Here is a 22549-nt window from a genome sequence, read left to right as displayed (position 1 = left end):
CAATGTCTCCACACTTGATCCACGTTGCTTGCAGACCACGAAATCGGCCACTCTAGTTATCTCCACAATCTGACAGGTTTGCCTGAGATTCTCGTTTCCGTACTGCCATGACCGACCAGAACTGTACTGTATTTACTTACATACTCTTGATGGACAGTCAAATACAGTGGGGGCAGTCAAGCAGGGTAGAGAAGGAGAAAGAGGCGAGGAAACGACACTAGACATGGGACACGATGATCGTGAGTCCATACATCATTGGCGAAATGGTCAAGCCGAAACCAGCGTTTATTCAATTATCTATGTACGTGTATGCCATAATGTCTACTGAAAATCCACAAATTCTACAAGACGCGTCTCTGCATTGGCTCTGTTGACCCCGACAAGAATTGACATGTCCAAACAACCCAGTTCACCCTAACAGTATGAAATGCCAAATCCTGTAGCTAATGAGCTGGGTGGTTGGTCCAGTAGATTTTAGCGATCAGACAAGCCGACCGATGCGCCCCTTCTGTACTCCCTGTCGAAAATGGGACGGCCCGAAAGAGGCCACCGACGAAAAGCACGACTCAAAACCAGGCCTGTCCAGCCACCCGAAACGATCGCGACAAATTGCGACAGCCCATTTTCGGCCTGACGAGAAGCAGACACGACTCGTTCCCGACCGAGTGTACAGAAATGGTGGGCGACCCGCCGAGGTTTCGTGTCATGACTGGACATGATTCAGGACCAGCCTTTTTCTAGCAAGTTCAGGCAACCTGAGATGCCAATTCTGGGCCCCCTCTCTCCACAGCCTGGATGTGGATGGTCGGCTGGAACTGTCGACAAGTAGTAGGCCAGGTACGAATCTACTCCATTACCAAATGCGTCCCTCGATCGACTTCGTCCTTCAAGTCGTAACGTTACAATACTGTCTGTACAGTAACAATACCGTACCGAAAGACGACACATTCAGTCGCAGGCAGGATCCAGAGATAGGCACCAAGATGGGCAGCAGTAGCAGAAGTAGGCAGATACACCGTATATACTGATATGGTTGATCCTGCGTAGGACTCACTGATACAGTAGCAGATCACACATCAGTCTGGTCATGGTCACAGACACGGAAACGTTACGAAGTGAGCATGACAAACTAGACAAACTAGATAAGCCTGTATGGCAACGACACAGGTGGGGCTGTGCATATTCTCTGTACTGCAAGTTTTGTAGTGGGATCTCTGTAGTGACATGTCTGTAGTGGAAGCTCTGTATTGGAATCTGTGTCGAAAGACACGTCTCTTGTATTCACTACTCGACTATCTACTGCGTCTCTGCATTGGCTCTGTCATCCTGTCAAGACTACCAAACAGAGTCTCGGCCAGGATTAACAGGTTCGTAGCCAGCACCACGGACAGGTTGCAGAGGCCGTCTTCGCTGGCCGGTACACAGGAGTGGACATCTGCGACCCCCGTCAAGGTTCCTGCACGCATCACTAGCGGAAGACAACATGTCTCCAAGAAGTCAGGACGATTTCGACTGTACTCTCTCTGCTTGGGTTCGGGCTCGGGCCGGGAAATGCGCAAAACGATAACGAGCCACGCCTCACAATCGCCCACTCGTGTCGCCGCGCATTCCTGGGTTCCGAAAGAACAAAAGACAGAGAGAGACTGAGGAAGTCAGTCAGACCAGCTGGATGACAGGGTCTCCTCGGCCTTTGAGCGTGCAAGCTCGACGGGTCTCCTGCCGGAGTGGACATCGGTCTTAGGGGCATCCTGCCGGTATGGACATCGGATTTTCAGGGTATTCTTCCTGCCGGAGTGGTCATCGGTCTTAGGGGTATTCTTCCTGCCGGAGTGGTCATCGGTCTTAGGGGTATTCTTCCTGCCGGAGTGGTCATCGGTCTTAGGGGCATCCTGCCGGTGTGGACATCGGTTCAGGGCAATACAACCTGGAGGCTTTAAGCTTCTTCCAGGCGGACGACACGGGCGTGAAGAAGAAAAGAAAAGAAAGAAAGGGAAAATAATGGGACGAGCGATGCCCTTATATATTGTCCCACAGTGGGTCCCTCATCTCACCCTGCCCCCATAGACTAGTGGCCCTTGCGTCCTCCATCTCACAACAGGTAACTGCCAGTGACGATTGCGCGGCCCGACCTCCTTGGACGACTGCAAAGCATGAACGACTGATGAAACACTTGACCGGTTCTAGCCAGCCATCGGGCATTGCCATGAGAACCGATCCGAGGCTACACTACTATGCCAGCCGGGGACTCATACATAGAGTAGTCATCGTGCTCTAACAGCCATGGAGGATTCGGTCTTCGCTGTTCCCAATACAAGGGTCCTACTCGGGCTATTGTTTCTCCTGCGAGTTCATGCTTCTCTTGTGTGTTCTTACTTGGCATTGGCTCACTCCAGTCGCAGGTGACTCGTTCAAGAATGGGCTTCCACTGGTATGCCCGATGCCGTCATGTAAGTTGCATTACCTCGGATATCCCACATGACATTCCTGTTGCAAACCCTGTCCATTATCTGTCATCTCCGTCATCTCTGTCCTATCCGTTATTTGTCCGTCCTATTCGATCTCTTGTTTGCTCGCCTGACTGACTTGGTACCCTTGCCATTGAAGTGGCTGGTATATTTGATGTGACCTATCAAGGGACGGTAATGGTGACGCCAAAAATCTGTTCCGGGATGTTCTTGTTCTTGACTCCAAACAGGTCAACCTGAAACTCGGAAATGCCATGGCATGGATCGATACTGGAATAGAGCGATGATGTTCGTCAGCATCCCCAATGTGGCTTGGATCTACTTCAATCGTGCAAGGCTATGGCACTGGCCGCACGAGTGGATACCAGCAGGAGGTAGTGGGCCGAATACTGGCAACACCTTGACAGTCTTGCACAGTCTTGTGTCGACCGGTCCAATCCCGCCAAGGAAGCGAGAGACAGGCTGGGAATGACGGCAGTCGTCATGGATTCCGATGCCGATGCACTTACCATCAATCTGCCCTTCTGCGTCCGTCAAACCCTGCTCGACACTCCTGATGCTCGTAGCTGGGGTTTCTCAATGCTCTTATGTTCTTTCATGCTTTTACGTTTGTTGATGCTCTTATGTAACGACTTCTCCCTTTCCACCCAAGAACGACATCGATCATCCGGCGTTGTTGGTAGTAGTATGTAGCATGTAACGTTCTACAACGTTCAGCTGTAAAATGGGAATGGTCGGTGGTGGGCGGCCTGGTCGTCCATCCATTGTTTGCTCTCATCGCCAGTTGTGACCCGACAGTCTGGTAAGCTAAGAGGAGGAATGCCAAGGCAGTTGAGCGTCTTTTATGCCAATTCAGAGCACTGCCTCGTAATAGTGGAGACCCCAGGATATCTACATGGCTGCTCATGTCATTGGTGGCCATAACACACAGCACCGCAATCTATTGATTGCAGTCCTTCTTGTGTTATCCACGTACCATCACACGTGAGTCTAGTCCCCTGCGGGAGTCACTGGGGTGAACACGAGATTGGGAATGGTAGTTCGTCCGGTCGAAATCAGGCGAGCCCAGCGGGACGCAGCTCGGAAGCCAAGTGGACCAAGCGGGCAAAAAGTGCTTAACTCCTCTATCTAATCCGAAAGCAGATCTCATTGCCCTTTCTGAGACGGATGAGCTTGAGGAGGTTAGCCACGCATTCCATTGCCATACTAGGTTAGCTTTTACTCTCATCTTCACGTCTCACTGATTCGGAACTGTGTATTCAGGTGGATAATATCCTGCTCCTGAATGTGGCAACTATTTGTCGTAGTGATGAACCACTTCCACACCCCATCCGCACAATTATCGAGATCTTTGTAGGAGTTGAGGATCTCCAGTCAGTTCATTCACTTGGCAAATCCTTACCAGCGATCCTGCGAGGGAATATTGGCCCTCCCAACACGCCGAATGAAGCTTGTATGACTTGGGCTGACAGAAGCGTGTTCAACGGGAATAGCCAGTAAGTGACTGCCATGACCTGTCCCGCTCGTATGACCTGGGCTGACAGAAGCGTGTTTGCCGAGAATAGAAAGTACGTGACAGCCATGACCTGTCCCGCTCGTGTTACCCGGGCTGACAGAAGCAATTTTAATGGGAATAGCCGGTAAGTGACTGCCATTACCTGTCCCGCTTGTGTGACCGGGCTGACGGATGCGTGTTTGGCGTTAGTGATAAACCCTGCTAAGCTCACATCCAATTTGTTTCGCTTCTGTGACCTGAAGTGATGGAGGACTCGATTGTTCCTATGGCGATCCTGGATACTGAAGTAGTGAGTGTTGGCTGTACTATTACTACAAGGGAGCTAAGTGGGTCGTACGACCTTCGTTAGGGTTGTTCAGGGTCTGATAATTATAAGTTCGAAGGGATGGAACTTGTAAATAGTCTCCCAGGGCATGCTTCGCACTTTTTGGCACAGTTAAGTTGTTGGTTTTTGCAGCATTCGGAAGACAACGAGAATGGCTCGTTGTCGCTAATTGATACTATTTTGGTCACCAAGTCCATTCTTTCCATTCATTTCTCAGTGATCAGTCCGCGAGTGAACCAGCGAGTTCGTCGCGAGGCTCATAACCAAGGGGACAAGACAGCGGTCCTGGTTCAATACCTGTCGCATGTTGGCATAGTTGAAGTAGCTCAATTATTGTTACGCTGCCTGCCAACCAACTCCCCCTACCTCGGTCTCGGTTTTCCCACTGGGTTTCCCCGAGATCTTCATGCGAATGCAGAGGTCCACGTTCCTTAGACAGAGAAACAATAACATCCTACCGAATTTGAAGTGGTCAGCCTACTGTAAAACTTCTGTCGACGTAATAGAGAGTTATCAAGAGCAAATGAATGTTGAATTGTCAACACGACACTTGAATTCCGGTACTGTACCTAGCAGAGTAGTATACGTCCATGCTAGGGGCTAATGCGTAATTGCCTCGTACCGACTCTAGCCCCTGTGCCGTATACGACGGAACCGCATCAGCACGACGCAGGAGGGAAACAAATCAAGCAGATTAAAGATGGCTCGAATTGAACTAAGATATGTGTTCATTATACACCAAGCGGATCAGTCTCGCCACAACCACGAGTCTCTCCGTGGTTGCATGTACTTGCATCACAACCTTTAACAGCCCAAGGCGCCGATGGGTTGCTGCTTGCTTACGACCATGTCGCAAACATTCATTGAAGCCGCCCGGGCATCCAACGGAGATAGTATTGCGCTCTAGCACTTATAGAAACGACTGGCTTGGTGACTTGCGCAGATGATTCCGGATCTTTCCAGAGCTGCCAACCCAAGAGAAACAATACGCAGACAAGGACGACATTGCTTCGTGTCCTCGTCAAGACACGCCATGGATAAATGACTTCTGGCCAATCCTTGAACGTAGTAATCCGAGAACAGATCTCCCCATGACTAGACTCTCGTTAGTGCTGTTACCCAGAAAATGAGGAGTGTGACTTGTGGTGGCACATACCGGTCTCGGTAATTTTGAAACTCGATATGTTCGCCGGCCTTGACTCGCCGCCGAATTTCCTGGAAATCAAGATGCTCCCACTCAATTGGTCTTATTTGTTGAACATCATCAATGGATTTGTTCAGATAGACATGATCAGCTGCAGCCAGACGCGGACCAGGGCCATGTGGTACAATTACCACTCTGATTGCGACTCCCTGCTCGACGCAGGCTTCTGCACATTGCAGTGTGGTATCAACAGGCACTTTGTTGCCTTCAACAACATGGTACATGTATGAAAACCGCGTCGATATGCTACCCCGGTTTTCGACGGAGACAGGAGACTCGTTGTTTTCCGAAGCTTGCTTCCCGTGGACATTGAGTTGTGTGCCTTTGTCTGTGTTATCAGCTTGCATCGAAGAAACACCACACGAAGAGACGGCCAAGTCCACAGTAACCTCGGCCATGAGAGCAGGCCAAGCCCCATAATCCAACCCCCAGAGTAGCAGTTGTTTATTCGGATTGCTCCTACGAAGCCATTCACACGTGTCTTTGACATCTTTGATGTGGGCTCGCTCTGAATATTCTTCACTCTTACTCGCGTAGGTGTATTTGCATAGTACAAACACATCCACGTCAAGCTGATGTAAGAGTGCAACAGTGCCTTCAACAGCCTCCCCCGGCTCTTCCGGCGTGATGACGTTTAATCCAGGCACGACCAGTGCGACGACATTGCTGCGAGGCGATGCTGATTTGTAGAAAAGAAGCGTTTCGCCGCTAACATTGTCGTGAGCTGGTGTTGCGAGAGTTGCGATGGCACCAACAATACCAAGTGCACGACACAGTTCCAAACCTTGGGTTGGACTAAACCCGAATGCAGTGCTGTTCTTGAGCTGAGGGAGCAGCTCATGTTCCTCGAAGGAAGGCACTATGGCAGGTTGCTCAAGACCCAGAAATGAGGCAATAGCCTCCACCTTCTGGCCAGGTCCTGGTGCTAATCCTGGATCAATGCGAGACGTCTCGGAGCCTTGCGCATACTCAATGACTAGGAAAAGCAGGCGAAGCTGTAGCGGAGCAAGCCTTTGATCCATATTGTCCAGACAACACTGAACCCAATTGATCGTAATGCCCCTAAGATCATCAGCCGAAGGCTGAATATAAAGCCCGATTCGAACCAGACATTGTATGAATCGCTGCTGTGTCTCGGGTTTTGAGTCCTACTTAAGTCAGATACAAAGCCTTCGCGGGGACAAGGATGATGCCTACGCTGAGTAAGCCAGAGAGAATATTTGGCATCACGCTGGTGAGCTCGGGGTGGGACAGCACCGGCGGAAGCAAACCATGTCCGGCCGTCGAGATGGCTTCACCAAGCCTCCTGCAAATGTCTTTTCCTACTCTTTCCTTGGCGCCAACGCACCCGTGTATATCTATCAGCCCTTGCTCGGGTTGCAAAATGCTAACATTCGGAAGTCTGTACCAGGGAATAACGGAGGTTCCAAGTATATCCCTTCCAGCTGGCGTGAAAGCAACTAGATGAAGCCCTTTTGAACTTGTAGACGCAATCCAAATGATATCTCCGGCAAGCTCCGAGCTTGCGTTGAGACGACTCATGCCGTCGCAAAGTCCTAAATCCCAACCTGTATCCTGGCTTGGACGTTGCCACAGTTGCTTGACTGCATTCCATATCCAACGGGGTAGCACCCAACGGACTAGCAGCTTCGGGGATGTGCATACCTGGCCTGCATCTGGGCATCCGTATATCACCATATATTCTTCGATGGAATGTGGGTAGAAGGTCATGGCTTTGGCTGGCAGATGTTCCAAACGAAAGTAGTGGTTTGGGGAAAGTGGAAAGCATCATTCTAGCTTGGGAGGTTGGGAAGCACTTATCTGAAAATAGTCGTCAGCTCTACTCCGCACCTATCCCATCAGGCATGCGCGTGCTTGGGAATATGATGAGCAGATCTTGCCACTAGGAGCGGGCTGCATCTGCTGGAGGATGGCCGCCGGGGCATTTCAAGGGGCGGCTTCCAACTTCCTCTAATGCAATGCATCCTGCACCACCAATAACATCGGCTCAGTTCACAGGAGAAAGCAACAAGGGCGCGGGTCGGAGTATGCACGGCGGATTGACCTGCCTCAGTCAAGCCGACTGCATTGCAGTCGCCCAATTGGAGCTTGACCTTGGACCTAGAGGCTTGCACCTTAATATCACTGCAACACTTTAGTGGACGTGGTGACCGTGTGTTGGAAGGAAAGACACGTCACGAAGCGTCATGTAAATGACCCTTCAGTCGGGTGATTGGGTACATGACCTATTAATATGTACAGAATGCTTTTCAGTGATCCCATCTCAAATATATGGAGCCCTCCGATGGCCTCTTCTAATCATCCACTCCCAGACCGGGGGTGAATACGGCCTGCAGTCACTGCATAGTTCATCGGTTCTGGGAGTGGTTAGCGGAATGATGCCAGATGGCCCTGAATATTCACCGATACTCAGCGGTCGTCACAATTGGAGGGTACACTTTGTGCGTTCTTTCGTAGCTAGAACAGCATCGTTGTACGCAAAATCGGAAGTGATCGCAACAATATTGAACCTGAAAGATGTTAGCCTGGAATCTCCATGTGTATGGTGTAAGTACCTGAGCGTAATCGTACATCGTAGTCGAGACTGTTCAGGAAGGTTGGAGGATGGTTGTCTGACAGTCAAGCCGAGGTCGAAGACGATTTTTGTATGTATCCAAACCTGGCTCCTTGTGCCGAAACGGGCTAATATCTTCCACTTGCACTGCTGCCAGCAACAGGGAGTGCGAAACTGAGCACTGTGACCTCTTACATCAGAAGCCAAGAGTCCCTGCTGCGAGGTCCAAACTCGTCGTAATATACCGCTATCGTGGAGCTGTAGTCATGGTAGACATATCACAAGAAGCTAGCGCTGGTGTGAGCGGCGAGTTCAGCGGCTCCTCCAGATGGTCGAACCTAGGGTGGTCCTGGTGTGGTCACAACAGTATTGATCAGTGTAGTCGCACATCATAGCGCAAATACACATGAAGGTTGCAGGAAGTGCTGCTAGTTAGTCCGAGGGCGAAGACGGATGTCCTCCGTATGCACTAGGTAGGGTGGTCCCTGGTACGTGGGACGCCGCTGAAAGGGGAAAGGAGTGTTCCGCTGCTGACAGCCATCTTCGTTCGTGATAGGGTGTTTTCAAAATTTCACCAGTCGGTTTCAATAGAAGAGAGGTCAAGAGAAAAGTGAGGACTTGCAATAAGGAAGAGACAGCTGCCTTTTAACTTGCAAACTACAGAGCCTCGCCCGACTGTGCAAGAAATTATGTCCCTGCCGGAGCCTGCATCCTACTATACATGCGATCTCGCCCGGCTAGTATAGACTGTCAGGGGGCTCGTCGCCTTCTTTGCCGTCTGCTTCCCTGATATGCTTTGCTGCAATATAGTCGCTGCAGTAAAAGGTATTGCTGATGATGATAGTCAATTTAAAGTCCGTCCCAAGGCCCGGAGCGCGCAGCGGGTAGGTAGGCTGCTGGAATCCGAATATTGGTGCTTGTTGGTGGTTCTGACTTTTGTGCGCTACTTTTAGTAGGTTTTTGGAATAACGTTGCTGCTAGGAGATAAGGGCTAGATCTCCCGGCTCGATCTTTCTGGTCCGGGCGCTTCCAAGAAACTCGTTTTCCAGTGCGGGAATCGAACCCGCTGCTCCCTCACAATCTTATATGTGGTTGACCAACTTTCGGAAGCTCCAAGCTTACGATCAATAAGCTTTCTGGGGTCAGCAGAGTGGGCAGCCCGCCATATAGGTTTGACTAAACCCCTTTGCGTGCCAGCCGTAGGATTCGAACCTACTATTCGTCACCGACCCAAGTTGGCAAAATAGTAAAAGGTAGAACCTTACAACCACTCATGGATGCTAGTGAGAACTTCGCAGAATAGGGTATCTCGGGCCCTTCGTAAATGGAGGGCGAGGATCCACGACGTGAGGCAGCCCTTGGAAATTAGTTTGATTCAAGAATGTACTCACAAAGAGGGATACGGAACAGAATCCATCAAGAATCCCGTCAGTCCCGCCAAACTCCGGCTCCCCTGCGTGCTTTTTCCCAATGGTACATTAGTGAACACAGGCAATGGCAGATCACTGCAGCAATCTGTGGTCACTGCCTCGAGAGCAACGGCAGGGAGAGGAAATGAACCTTGATCGTGATGCAGAAGCAAACGCATAGCAAGAGCCAAACCTTGAACGGTTTCCGAGGCACTGAAAATACAGCCCCCACTGTGGTCGATCACGAACACACATATGGCATAAAAGGTCTGCAGCTGTCGGCATAAGTCAGCAGGAAGAGACGGACAGCTTACATCAAATAAGGCAATTGGTATCCCAGAGCCAGAGCCGGGCAATCCTAATTTCGCTGGTCTCATCTGGCCATGGGACAATGATGACAACGGGCAGCAACTTCAAGTATCTGCTGTACTGGAGGATTTGGCACGCGAACCACGTCGCCAAAAGTACTAGGTTCAGATCATGCAAGCTGCACATTCAAGGGAGATTTCGGTGGTCATGCAGAGAACAGTATTCGATGCGAATGCTGGAAGGCAAGGGGATTTATATCAAATGGAACAACGATCAAGAGCTTCAATTTCAGAATCCATACCTGGGCGGCTGCTCGAATTGATGTTGTGGCTTGCAAAGCAATGATCCATGTGACATGATATCGACGTGCGTATCGATCCATTCACTAGTTCGGGATGCCGCCGTGATGGGCCTTTGCGGAACCAACCAGAATTTAGCTGGTGAACTCCAGGGGCCAAGCGAGTTCTTGGCAATTAATCCCTGTATGCATGCCAAGTATGTGGTAAGCGTATGTTCGGGTAAAGCTCCGTGCCATCCTTGGATGTTTTCTGGAGAGAAAACATCCAAGGATGGCACGGACTGTTCATCTGGGCGATGAGCGACTTCGCCACTTTTTCAGTGATGCATGGTCTGCCAAACTGCAAACGACAATGGCAGTAGAGTCAAGACGATTCGAAGCCTTGCCGGCGAGGCTGGCTAATCGCAACCAGATCCCTTTACCATCATTGGTCTAATACATTCCGAGAGTCACATTGAATATGTGGTCATCTACCTAAAGCTTCTCAGCATACCTGAAAGTCGAAGTTCATTCTACACCTGCTGTGCCGAGTCCACTGCGTGCTGCGGCCACTCAGACATTAGTGACAGTCAAATATTCGTGATTATCGATAAAAGCTGCAACGAGAGAGTGGGAAGAGCGCGTTGGCTTGATTTGAGGTAAACGGAGCGCACTTTTATATCTTTCGCCAGTGACTAAATGTGCGATAGACGGCAACGCCAATCATCCACGAAACCACCTCACATCTCATGCAAGACATGGAAAGGAGAGGGCCTTGCGCCCCGGGAAGAACTCACGCATCACACAAATGGAGAAGCAACAGCTTGAAGTTCCGGTCCAGAACGTAATCAGAAGGACGACCGACCGCTCTTTCATATGGTGGATTAGGGCTGAGAGAACAGCTGGCTACCTTCGACAGAACCGAAATTACGATATTGATCTTCCGATACTCGGAGAAAGTTTCGACCGGTATAGGCTCTTGGTTAAATACCAACCTCCTCTCCTACCTATCGCAACGTTGCTTGTGATACAATGTTTATGGGGGATTAGAGATTCTCTAGCTCGGTCATTCCTCAGATATGTGGCAGAACTAAGCGAAATCTTGCTAGGCCCAGAGCGCTCTTTCACAGGTATTTGGCTCGCACTTGTTCCGCTGGACAAGACACAAATAGGTTGCAGCCTATCGGCTATGCTTTCAGCCTACTTGGAAACGATCGGAGCACATGTTCAAACAAGCCACGTCAAGATACCTCGCCAAATCCTACTTCTATCCGGTTCGAATGATTTCTGAAAAGTTCTTTTAAGAGGTGATGGAGGGGGTGCCTGAGGCTGTTTGGAGGCAATCTAGGCGCCTAACCTGGGACGGTATGATAGATAATTCATAGGAAAACCGGCTTCCTCCTTTTGTCTCTCTCTTTCCTTCTCTAAGCACAGACGATCCATTTCTGGCTCTGACCTGTACGTATACCCTAAGTACTCTTCTGGACCGTATCAATTCTCGTGAGTTTTAACCAGGCTCTTTCGCACTTATTGATACAGTACACCCACCACTACACATCAATTGTACGTTATCGAAGATAGATTTAGGGCACCGAATTTAAGCGTTCAGGGCTGAAAAGGGCATTTTTCAAGTTCCATGGTACGACAGAGGTTCAAAAGTTTACTTCCGAGTGGGAGCCAGAAGTGGACTGTCCGTGCTTAAAGAGAAGAGAAGAGAGACAAAAAAAGGAAGCCGATTTTGATTGAGTCTGTTGGTAACATCGCCGCTCGGTGTTGCTAAACCCGTGGGCTGGCAAATCTGAATCACACTACTCGTCTGGGGACAATCTTCCATCGCAGGATCATGTCTCTGAATACTCGGAGGAATGCCGCTGATTTCTAAACCAGTCATGATCGGTCTTGAAGTCGTGCTCGCAGTTCTCGGGGCCGTTAGTGGTTTGTCCTGTCTCATAGCGTTGTCCGTCGCCCATGTTTGCGCTAGAATCTCAGGAGCAGACGTCGCAACGACATCCACTCGCGACAGAACACCTTGTCGAACTTGATCAGTTGATCCATAGAGAGATAACAATATATCTTCGAGGTGGTCGATGTATGCTTGAAAAGGTCCATCAAACGGTAGTAAGCGTTGATGGCGGGCCATTGGGCACCAATACAATGAAGTATTCAGAGCAAGTTACGGAAGGAATTGCAGTCCGCAGGTGCGAAGTCAGAAGCTCCCATTTCAGAGCTATGTCATTAGGGTATTTGTGATCAGTATCCCAAAACGGCTTAGATTTCTCCACGAAGCCGTCTGAACCAAGCCTCTGATGTTGCACGTTACCCTAAGGAGAATGGCAGCCATTTGGGACACAGTAGCGATCAAGAATATGTAGATGAGAAAGCCCGGGGTAGACTTGGTAAAAGAAGACGTGTCATGTCTCATAAGGATCATCTGAAACCCATTTTCCTCCGATGTGACTTTTACTATCCTAGAGTACTGTAAAAATCTTGGCAAAGGCTTGGTCCAGCAACTATGCCAGTAGCAGGGCATAGATTATATTTCCGCCCTCTTATAGTACAGTAAACCTTCTAACCCGATTGCTCATCAGTTTCTTTGAACTTTCTCACCTCCCTTTCGAAGACCAATTCGTCGCGGCTTCAGCTGACCAACCCCCACGGTCGTGAGATTTGTGCTCCTTGAGAAATGTTGAGCAGTGAGAGGTCATTGTGACTGCATTTACCTTTATTTTGCTTGGTTCTTTTTCTTCGTTTCGTCTGTTTCGCTCAATAAGACTGATTTTGGAGCATGGTTGGCATCGTTTCCGAGCGCGTATTTTGTGCCAGTTTTCACACTCAACAACAATGACTAGCAGTACGTTCCTATTGAAGCCTATGTTTCCATGCAGATTGACCACTACAAGATCCCGCTATTGAAACGCTATCAAATCTTGCCAACAAACCAAATGAATAGGAACACACTGAGTCCGACCTCGCTTTTATGCTGCGGTACGCCACTAACCAAAACTAGTTCGATTAGATGCATGAGACGAGGGAAGTAGATTGTGCTTCAAAAGTGAGACAACCTTTGATACCGCTAGCGCGACCGATTGATCACAAAACCTGACAATTAGCACAAGCCTTATGCATGGAGCGTCGCAGCAATCGGCAAGGTATTCTCCAACGTAACGTTAGAAATGCAATTTATGCCTCATGAAGTAGCTGGGTCCGTTGCCGTTGGGCTCAGCAGTCCATCAACCTGGTCCAGCCTCCATCTGTCACCGGAAGCATGAAATGCGAGAGGTAGAATTTGTAGTACATCAATCATAGCGAGATTGCAGTCGGAGATATCCAGTATGTGAGCTTTAATCTCGGTCAAGGATTCAGAACAGTCTCGTACAGGCTAAAGCACATGTAGTGATTCGTTCTTTTCCTCGGTTGCGCCTTTGCTCCCGCCTTCTCCTTCCATCATCTGCTTTCCCCAAAGACATGGCATCCACTTTGTCAATTATCTCTATTCTACTTTCTACTCTCTCTAGATGTCATGTCCTACAAATTGACGTCTGTCTTTCAATGACGGCCTCGTAGCGCTGATGTCGCAAAGCAAAACATCGCCTATCTGGATTCGATAGGGTCCACAGTCCCGGCGAGGACAAGCTGGGAATGGATGCAAACTCCCGCCGGCCCTTCAGTGTGACGACGCACACTAATATATCTTCTACGCCTCGGCCGTTATCAACGCTGTTAGCTCCACGCACTCCAGCTCACAACGTCAACAGTGTTTCACCAAGGAACGTCACATCTTCTTTGTCGATGAATTCTTCTTCCCCAACATCTGGAGCATTGAATGCAATGATCATAAATGGTAGAGGTTCTCCAAGCTTCCGGGCCGCAGATCGAGCGCTTGCCTTGACATCACCAAGAAGTGCACGAGAGTTCACTGTGTAGACTAAGAAGTCCCCAGCCACAGTCTTGTTACTCAACGAGTCCGAGGGGGCGGCTGAGGCGGTTTACCCCACTCGCCTGGCGTCAGAGATCGTGGCACTGGAATTTGGTTGACATGTTGGGCCGTCGACTCCGGGTGGCTTTCTTGCGGGTCAACATCTCGTAACGCTGGATGGATGTCTGACGGTGGTCGAAGTGATATGGTGGGTTGCTGACGCAGCGGCATCTCATAGTGGGCGCTCATGTACGGATCGGGCTTGTTGCCGGCATAGTCTGCGACCTGCGGTTGCGCGATGGTGGTAGGAAGAGTTGGGCTGTTTCGAGGTCTGAACTTGTCAAGAAGAAACACGACGAGAAGTATGCCGACGAATAGGACCAGGATCGCAATACCAATGACCAGTCCTATTAGCAGCCCGGTAATGACGGTTTCATTATTGACGTTGCCCAACACAGTAGTAGAATAATACGAAAACGCAGGCATTCTGGTCGCGTTGCGCTCAGTGACAGGCGATAACTCCATGGTTCCAAATGTCTTGATAATTACCGACGTAAAGTAGGATTATGATCATTCTATCACAGATTTATATTATTTGCTGCCCTGATCCATTGAAGCACCACGGTTGGGACGAGTAAATGTATGGTTCAAGGTTGTAAAATATTTGTGCGGCATTGCTCATCTGATTCCAGTTCATTTTGGATCTAGGAACATTTAGCAATAACAGGGCTTACGTTGTTTCTAAATGCTACAGCATAATCGTCACAAGTCTCATGTACCTGTGGCTAAAAATGGCGGTTCTGCCAATTATGGCTTTTAGTGACTGCTCGGTATCTATACAGTCCAGATTTGAACTTTCAGAGGACGCGGATGACATCTTCCAGACGTGAAACCCATTACATACTGTATGTACAGTACACCACCACAACATATTGCTACATGATACTACGACAATACTCGATCCAGAAACGGGTCTCGTGAGAAACAAATTCATGCTCTTAATGCGGAAACCAACTTCGTTATTGGATATAATCGAGATCTAGCAAAGTATTTACTGCATGTCTTCCGGTTTATGATCTCAAATATCCACATATGAATCGTAAAGTAAGAAACACGAACAAGTGAGAGCAAGTGAATTTTGCAGAGATCCCATATATATAGGTTGCTGGCATGCATTGATTGATTGATTGATTGTATTTAACGTGGGGACCGTCCCTTACTAGGGCAAACCACGCCTCCCAGAGCCATACATCGCAGGGTTTTGGAGGTATCAGTATCTACATACATTCCAGCCTGCGCACGTGCCAGTCCACGCTATTGCAGGACCTGAGTGAGAACACTCACTCAGTCCGTCAATTCAAACGGCCCTTCATCTCGGGCATGTCCTTGTGAAAAAGTTACTCCTCTCTACAAAACGCGCCCACTGCGCACTCTTCTCCCCCAAATATTGTGTATAAGCCGCCCTTGGCGTGTGCCTCGGGAGCAGTCGGTGTCCTTGCAATTTCCTACAGAAGAAAATATGCTCTGGTGTCTTTCTCTCTCCGCAACTGCAGTGGTTATTGGAGTCCGTATGCCCGAATCGTTCATGATATGCTGCAAAGTCGCCGTGGCCAGATCTTGCCGCCAGGAGCCTGTGCAGCGTAGCCCTTTTGAATGAGACGAGGTTCTTTGACACCGCCGCATATGAATGCACATCTTCATATCTGGCTTCGTCTTGCGCCGCCCACCAGCGGGCAAAATCGTCTTTTCTCTTTCCTTTGAGATGTCGCCGTACCCATGCAACCGTAGGCAGACTGTCTATCCTCGTCTCGAGCATTGCGCCTTCCTTGGCAAGTTTATCAGCAGCTTCGTTTCCTTCGATGTCTTGATGTCCCGGGATCCACTTGACCGTCACCCCAGGACTGTGCCCTGATGCAAGCTCCTGGAAACGTAGAAAGATGGCTTGCGACGATTCCGGTGGTGATCCATTTAGCCCGTCCACCACGGATGTGTTGTCCAGACAGACAAACAGTCGTTTATTCGGCCCGATCGTCCTCGCCGCTGCGAGTCCCTGCAACGCTCCGTGCACTTCGGCGTCGAAGACCTCTGCCCGGTGCAGCCTGCCTCGGTTTCGGTACACTTCTTCGGTGGTACCGCCTTTCCTAATGGTAAACCCCCAGCCTGTGCGCTTGTGTCCCTTTTCCTGTAACTGCGAGCCGTCCGAGTACACGATCAGCTCTTCTTCCTCATTTCTCTCCCGGAGCCATTCTTTGAGCAGCTCAGCTTCTCCATCCTTGCCTCCCCGATGTGGTGGTTTCTTGAAAGATGGCCGGACCAATTCTGGCCTCGGAAATATGGGGACTAGCTGATGGCATCTCTGGAGTCTTGTGGGGTCCTTTCGCGCTTGTAGTGGCAGCCGCCGCACTAGTGGATGCTCTTTGTCGACCCGCCCAAGCCGGAAACCGTGGCGTCGGCGGATGGACTCTGCCAGTATCTCAGCCGGCGGCATCTGCGACTCGAAATGCAGAATATGGCTTGGGTGCGTTCTCCACACAGGCAGAATGGCTCTCATTGCCGTTCGTAGAACGGACTGCATCTGCTGGAGCTGTTTCTTGACACGGCATGACGAAGTCGTGTTATCCTGCCTCGTCCTTTCCCGTCCTGGGTACCAGACCTCAAGGCCGTGCGTGAGGACCGGGATCACACAGGACGTGACGGCTTTCCTTGTCGACGCTACCGGAAGACCTCTGACGGTGTTGCATAGACTGCGGATGTGGTTCGCCACTCGGCTTGCCTTGCCCGTCCAGTGCTTGACATGGTCTCTGAAAGTCAGTTTCCTGTCGAGGAATACTCCAAGCCAGCGCATCGAAGGCTCTGCCCTCTTTCGGGCGGTGCCATGGGTGACGATAGGATTGTTGGTGTCTCTTTTCCTGGAAAAGTGCATAATCTCGGTCTTGGCAGGGTCAAATTCCACGCCATTGTCTTGTCCCCAGTCGATGAGCTCTCTCAGTTGTTCTGTCGCCTCGACGGCCGTTTCTTGGAGTGTCGTCCCGACGTTGAGGATCCCAATGTCGTCTGCATATCCAAATCGCCGCCGTCTTGTACCCAGTTTTCCGCAGATGGGTTCCGTGTAGAGCATGTACAGTATGGGAGACGTTGGTGAGCCTTGTGGCAGACCGCAGTGGAGCGGTTCGACCTCGGTCAGGGTATCCTCAAACCGCACCCTGGCAGAACGCTCTGTCATAAACGACTCTGTCCATCTGATCAGAAAGTGGGGCCAACCCTGCTCCCTCATCCGCACAACCAGTCGACCCACGAGGGCTGCATCGAAGGCACCTTTGACGTCCGCTGTTACTAGTGTGGCAACTAAGCCTTGGTCGAGAGCTTGTTCAATATCATGGACGAGTGCTGCTACTAGATCGGTCGCTGCACGCTTCGGCAAGGCCCCGAAGTGTTGTGGTGCCAAGATGCCGCGTTCAATCACTGTCCATGCTAGCCTTTTGCCGACTAGTCTTTCAAGCCCCTTCCCAAGACATGATAGGAGAGAGATGGGCCGATAGGTCCTGGGGTCAGAGTAGTCCTTCTTCCCTGGCTTGGGGATCATGACCACCTCGGCTACCTTGAATGGCTTCGGGTGGTACCCGACCATCAAGCACCTTTGAAAGAGGTCCGTTACATGCTTCCCAATGATAGGCCAGCATGCCTTGAGTATCTTCACGGTAAGACCATCCACCCCAGGCGAGGTGCTGCTAACCCCGACCGTGCATGCCTCGGCCTCCTCTAGCGATACGTGCTTTTCGAAGGGGATGGGTGTCCGCTGTCGCACTGGAACTGACCAAGGATTGGGAATGTCGTTTTCCCCGTTGTTTCGCTCTAGCGTGGCCCTTCGCAGTGCGTTCGCCTTGTCTAGCTGTGTCTCAAAGATTCTGTTACCGGTTATGATCGGGGGCGCGCTCAGACCTGCTGTCATCTTGTGCCAGGATATGATTTTGAACAGATCACTCGGGCTTTTGGCTCCGTCAATCACACCCCGCCAATACTCCCTCTTAGCCTTCCTCACAACCTGGCGGAAAACTTTCCTTGCGGTTTTCTTGTCCCCTTGACTCGTATTACTTTTTGCTGCGTTTCTGTATTCTTCAACCGCGGTTCTGCATTCATCATTCCACCAAACCGTAGATCGGAATCGTGACGTCCTCCGACCAGCTATTTTGATGCAGCTAGAGATAATCTCACCCAGGGTCTGAGCGTAGCCGTCTAGCTCCTCCCCAGTATAACCTAGCGATGGAAGTTCGTGCAGCCTGTCATGGACCATTTCCACCAGCTCAGGTATGTTGTCAACTGGTACGGTCCATCTACATGGCCTTGTCACCCGTTCCAGATCCCTAGAAATTGGTACCACGACCCGGAGTGTTTCATGGTCCGACGTCGAGTGGAGTGCCTCGCTGACTGCCGCCTCTGCCATTGGAATGTCGGAGAACACCAGGTCCAATACATGGCCATCGTCGTGCGTCGGCACATCGGGCTCGGAGATCAAGTCTAGGCCATGTGCAGACATGATGTTACCCAGCATCTCCCCTCCATGGTAGTTATGGTTACCCGATTCCCAAGAGGCGTCGCCGGCATTAAAGTCGCCCGCAACGACACATCCAGACGGTGGAATCCACTCTTCCAAAATCCTGTCGACTTGCTGCGGGTCTGTGGTTGACCTGTATACGCTAACAAAAGTAATACCTCGCACCTTGACCCACGTCACGTCCCTGGTCTGGTAAGGCCGGAGCTGTTGGGCTTGAAGGTGCTTCCTCACATAGACCAGCGACCTCGGCCGCGTTGTATCACTGTCCCAGTTATCTACCGGGGAAAACACGTTGTAGTTGGGATGCGCCTTGACCATCATTCTCCTGCCTGGTGGGACGCCGATCCACGGCTCCTGCATCAGAATAATGTCCGCCCTCTCTCCTTCGTAGTCGGCCAGGTTAAGAGCTAGTTCAGTCGGATCAATGCTCCTCTGCCCCCCTGCCGCATTCACGCAGTGCACAACAAGGTGTCCGCGTCGTGTCTGTGTCTGATTCCTAGTTGCATTTACGGGCATACGATAATCGTCTCCTCATTGTTGTCCTGTTGGCTCTCGTGAGCCGTGCCTGTTTCATCTTCGACTTGCATCGCATCAGCGCTCTGCCTGTCATCCCTGGCTTCGGTCCTGCCGCTTCCTGGAGCGACAGTACTCTCTTTTGCAGAGCTAAATGCCTGAGACCTCGCACGGTCGCCTGCCTGCCTTATCTCGCGTAATTGCTCCGCGCCTGGTCTGCGAATAATTCCTTTCACCACTTTCGGCCGTGCCGGGCACTTCTCAAAAGTGGCAGCATGCGGGCCGTGACAGTTGACGCATTTGGGGATTGGCTTGCTACAGTTGCCTTCGTGCACTGGTTTGGCACAGGTTCCGCAAATTATCTTTCCACAACGGTAATTTCTGCCATGAAAGGAGAAGCAATCTCCACACTGGGGAACTCGGGGTTCCCGGCGTAGACGGTACGACGTCATGGAGTGTGCAAAGAGCCTGAATGGCCGATTGATTTCCCCCGTAAAGGAGACGAGCCAGTCTGTCTCTGCGTCACCATCAGATGTATGCTTAGACAAGACACACCTCACAGGCCTTACGCCTGTCTGAAGTTCTGCCTCGTTGGCAACAGCCGTTTCGTCGATCTCGACTGTAAGCCCCTCCGCTGTCATGACTTTTCGTGGACAGCCCCGCAGCTTGTAGTGGTGCCACACGACATGTTCTTCAATTTTCTGTGCTTTGAGAATGTCGATAATCTCGCTCTGGAGGGCCAGGAGTTTTGCCTGGGTTGGCTTGTCCCGTGGGTGCAGCGTAAAGCCGGAAGCGCACCGGGTCACCTCGCGGAGTTCCAGATAGTCGAGTCCGAGTCTTCGCACGAGGGTGGACTTGACGCCATATGGTTCGAGTCGGGAGTTATCCATGCGCACAAATATGCGGTTGTCTTCTTGCTCCTTGCGGCGTGGCCGGTCCGTACGGTCCATGCGGTCCATGCCTCTTTCATCAGCTGCTGTATTTCGCTGAGCTCTGTGCGATGGAGCCGAAGTGTTCTTCGAGGCAGCTACTTGGGCGTAGGATGGTTTGACATGTTCTCCTGTCGGCGCTGCAGCATTGGCCTTCCGCCGTGCCGACCTATGTTCTGTAAGCCAATCATCGAGGCGGTTAGCGAAGAAGGAGCAGAACTCCATTGCATCGAGGTAAAGGTCGGTGCCTGCTTTTTGGAGGACTTGATCAATTGCATGCGCACAGTCCTGAAACAGCTTTATCTTTTCTTGCTGGATGCGCAGGTCGCGTTCAAGAACTGCAGCGACCTGATTCTGACAGTTGCCAGGGCTCGTTCTGCGCTCATCATCGTCGGCAGTGTATCTTCTGTCGTTGACTTCAACGGTGATGTCTTCAATCCGTGGTCGCTTAGCTCCGATGATGCTGTTGATCTTGCCAGTACCGCCTCTGGTGTTGAGGGGGGAGGATGGTGTGTAGTCGGTTTCAGTAACCTGTGACGGGCTGCTAGCAATGTCGCTAAGTAGGACTTGGCGGAGCCTGCTCGGGGTAGTGGGGCCGCATGGCTTCCTTGGGGTGCGAGGGAGAGAGGCTCCATCGCTTATAGTCCCCGGGCTGGAAGCGGGTGTGCCAGGCGGCTGGTCTATAGGGGTTGTCATTCAGGTCAAAAAGAATTTTTCGAATGCCAAGAGATATTAAGGGTGTACTCCAGTGGTGCCACTAAACTAGCGTAGTTGCCTTGTCACGCCCTAACAGCGGGGCGCCAAGAAAAATAGTTGTAAAAGTTCGTTGATGTTGCTGGCATGCATGATTATGCTTTATGCTCAGATCATCTTATAAATAACCACACTTACTGCACCACTATTCCGCGTAGTTGCAATAAAAATGCCGAACAATTTAGACTACAAGACAAAGATTTTTCAAACGATAGCACCTAAAGATTGGTTGGAAAAGATGATTGGTGTAGGATTAATACCTACCTTAATTGGTCGAAATAGCCAGATTTTTGAAACATTAACGACACAAGGAGAACTGCCTCGAAATACCAGTGGTGAAGAACCAATCTATTTGGCTCTTGTGTTGTTTGAAAGTGAAAGATATGAGTCACAAGCGAGCGTCTCGCATGGATTTCCTCATAAAGAACTACTCCTCGAAAAGCTTGAAAGTGATGGTGACTGGACGGATGGAGCAAAGCGGGACATATTTCTACCTCGATCCAACATCAAACTCAACGTAGACCATATAAACTATGGCGAGTCCGAGCTTCCCCTCACCGCCGTTGTCCGAAGAATTGTGGAAAACAATCCAAACCAAACATGGGTTTTAAACGAGATAACAACGTCGGCAATTTCATACGGCAAGGGCGATATTGAGGTCGAAAATGCATTCTACGATTGGCAAAAGCAACGCCTCTACGTAGTAGCAACAATTGGCAAATGTGTAGACACTTGGATTTTCGGGACCAAAGGAAAGGAGCGGGACTAATACTTTGTATGATTTTCTAAGCCAGTGTTGGACTTTATGAAAAGGGCAATATGATGCTGATACGACTGTTGTGGTTTTGAAGTATGGCTGGGGCCACGTGGGAAAGGGTTTCCCGTGCATCTAAGATAGTAGGAAGGTGTGACCATTGATTCACTGTGTTTTGAATCAAATGCAATCATATGACCTGATGGCTTTCTTCTTCTTCTTTCATTCAGGGGCTATTCTTGGAGTTGTCGGCTTACCTATTAGATCTAGACCCGCGTGGGAAGGGCGCAGATATTAATGCTCACAATACTACGCAGCAATTAAACGTTATCGAAGACAGATTTTGGGCACTGATTGTATGCATTCATAGTCAGAAAGGACATATTTTCAAGTTCAGGTACTAAAACTTTACTACCGCGCGGGAGCAAGAAGTAGCTTCTGGAACCCCTGGAGTACCACTTGATGACGAGCAATTTGGACACACAAGTAGACTTGTGCTCTTCTTATAGTACAGTTGAGAACGAACTTTGTAGTTACGCTCGGCTTGATGGCTACAGTCAGAAAAATATACACATCAGATGTACAATACGGACTGCAGTGTAGAAATTATCCTCCTCAAGCTCATCCGTCCCAGAAAGGGCAAGGAGATCCGCTTTCGGATTAGATGGCGGAGTTAAGCACTTTTTGCACGCTTGGTCCACTTGGCCTCCGAGCTAGTGCGTCCCGCTGGCTCTCCTGATTTCGACCGGACCATCGGGAGGAAATGGTTTCGGCCGTTGCGGCTAGTAGTGGTGAAAAGTGGTTACGCGATTGCGCGCATTTGACGCGAGCGACAAGTGGCTAACCCCATCCCCCAATTTGGTGCTGAAAATGGCGACAGGCCCCACGCGGCTCAAAATGACATGCGTTCGATAACCGATGTCGCGGCCCACAAAACGTTTCTTGGCCAGCAAGCCAACCAACCAAAACGTAGTTTGCTATATGCAGTTTCTAGAATGGTCAATTCTGGCTCGTGAAAGTTGGGACCGGACAGTATTGCGCTAGAGGGGTCA

General features: G+C 50.4%; 4 protein-coding genes across 4 annotated transcripts; 3 read left to right on the top strand and 1 right to left on the bottom strand.

Annotated features, from left to right (window-relative positions):
• Positions 1 to 1253: 1253 nt before the first annotated feature.
• On the top strand, positions 1254 to 1648 carry BKA67DRAFT_570361 (uncharacterized protein; the record flags this gene model as incomplete). Its single annotated transcript, XM_046103158.1, has 1 exon — positions 1254 to 1648. A coding segment is annotated over one exon (384 nt), but the record flags the coding sequence as incomplete, so codon positions are not given.
• A 3753-nt stretch (positions 1649 to 5401) lies between these two features.
• BKA67DRAFT_660159 (uncharacterized protein) lies at positions 5402 to 6532 on the bottom strand (the record flags this gene model as incomplete). The annotated part of the gene is made up of 1 exon (XM_046107571.1): positions 5402 to 6532. The coding sequence occupies one exon, from the start codon at positions 6530 to 6532 to the stop codon at positions 5402 to 5404; it is 1131 nt and encodes a 376-aa protein (XP_045957850.1).
• A 4184-nt stretch (positions 6533 to 10716) lies between these two features.
• BKA67DRAFT_570349 (uncharacterized protein) lies at positions 10717 to 11550 on the top strand. Its single transcript, XM_046103157.1, has one exon. It carries the CDS (start codon positions 10889 to 10891, stop codon positions 11369 to 11371), a length of 483 nt encoding a protein of 160 aa, XP_045957849.1. The 5' UTR covers positions 10717 to 10888; the 3' UTR covers positions 11372 to 11550.
• Positions 11551 to 20912: 9362 nt separating this feature from the next.
• BKA67DRAFT_537215 (uncharacterized protein) lies at positions 20913 to 21512 on the top strand (the record flags this gene model as incomplete). The annotated part of the gene is made up of 1 exon (XM_046100281.1): positions 20913 to 21512. One exon carries the CDS (start codon positions 20913 to 20915, stop codon positions 21510 to 21512), a length of 600 nt encoding a protein of 199 aa, XP_045957848.1.
• Positions 21513 to 22549: the final 1037 nt, after the last annotated feature.

Source organism: Truncatella angustata, assembly GCF_020726525.1.
Source record: "Truncatella angustata strain MPI-SDFR-AT-0073 chromosome Unknown BKA67scaffold_5, whole genome shotgun sequence".
Taxonomy (NCBI): domain Eukaryota; kingdom Fungi; phylum Ascomycota; class Sordariomycetes; order Amphisphaeriales; family Sporocadaceae; genus Truncatella; species Truncatella angustata.
This window is presented reverse-complemented; position numbering and strand designations above follow the sequence as displayed.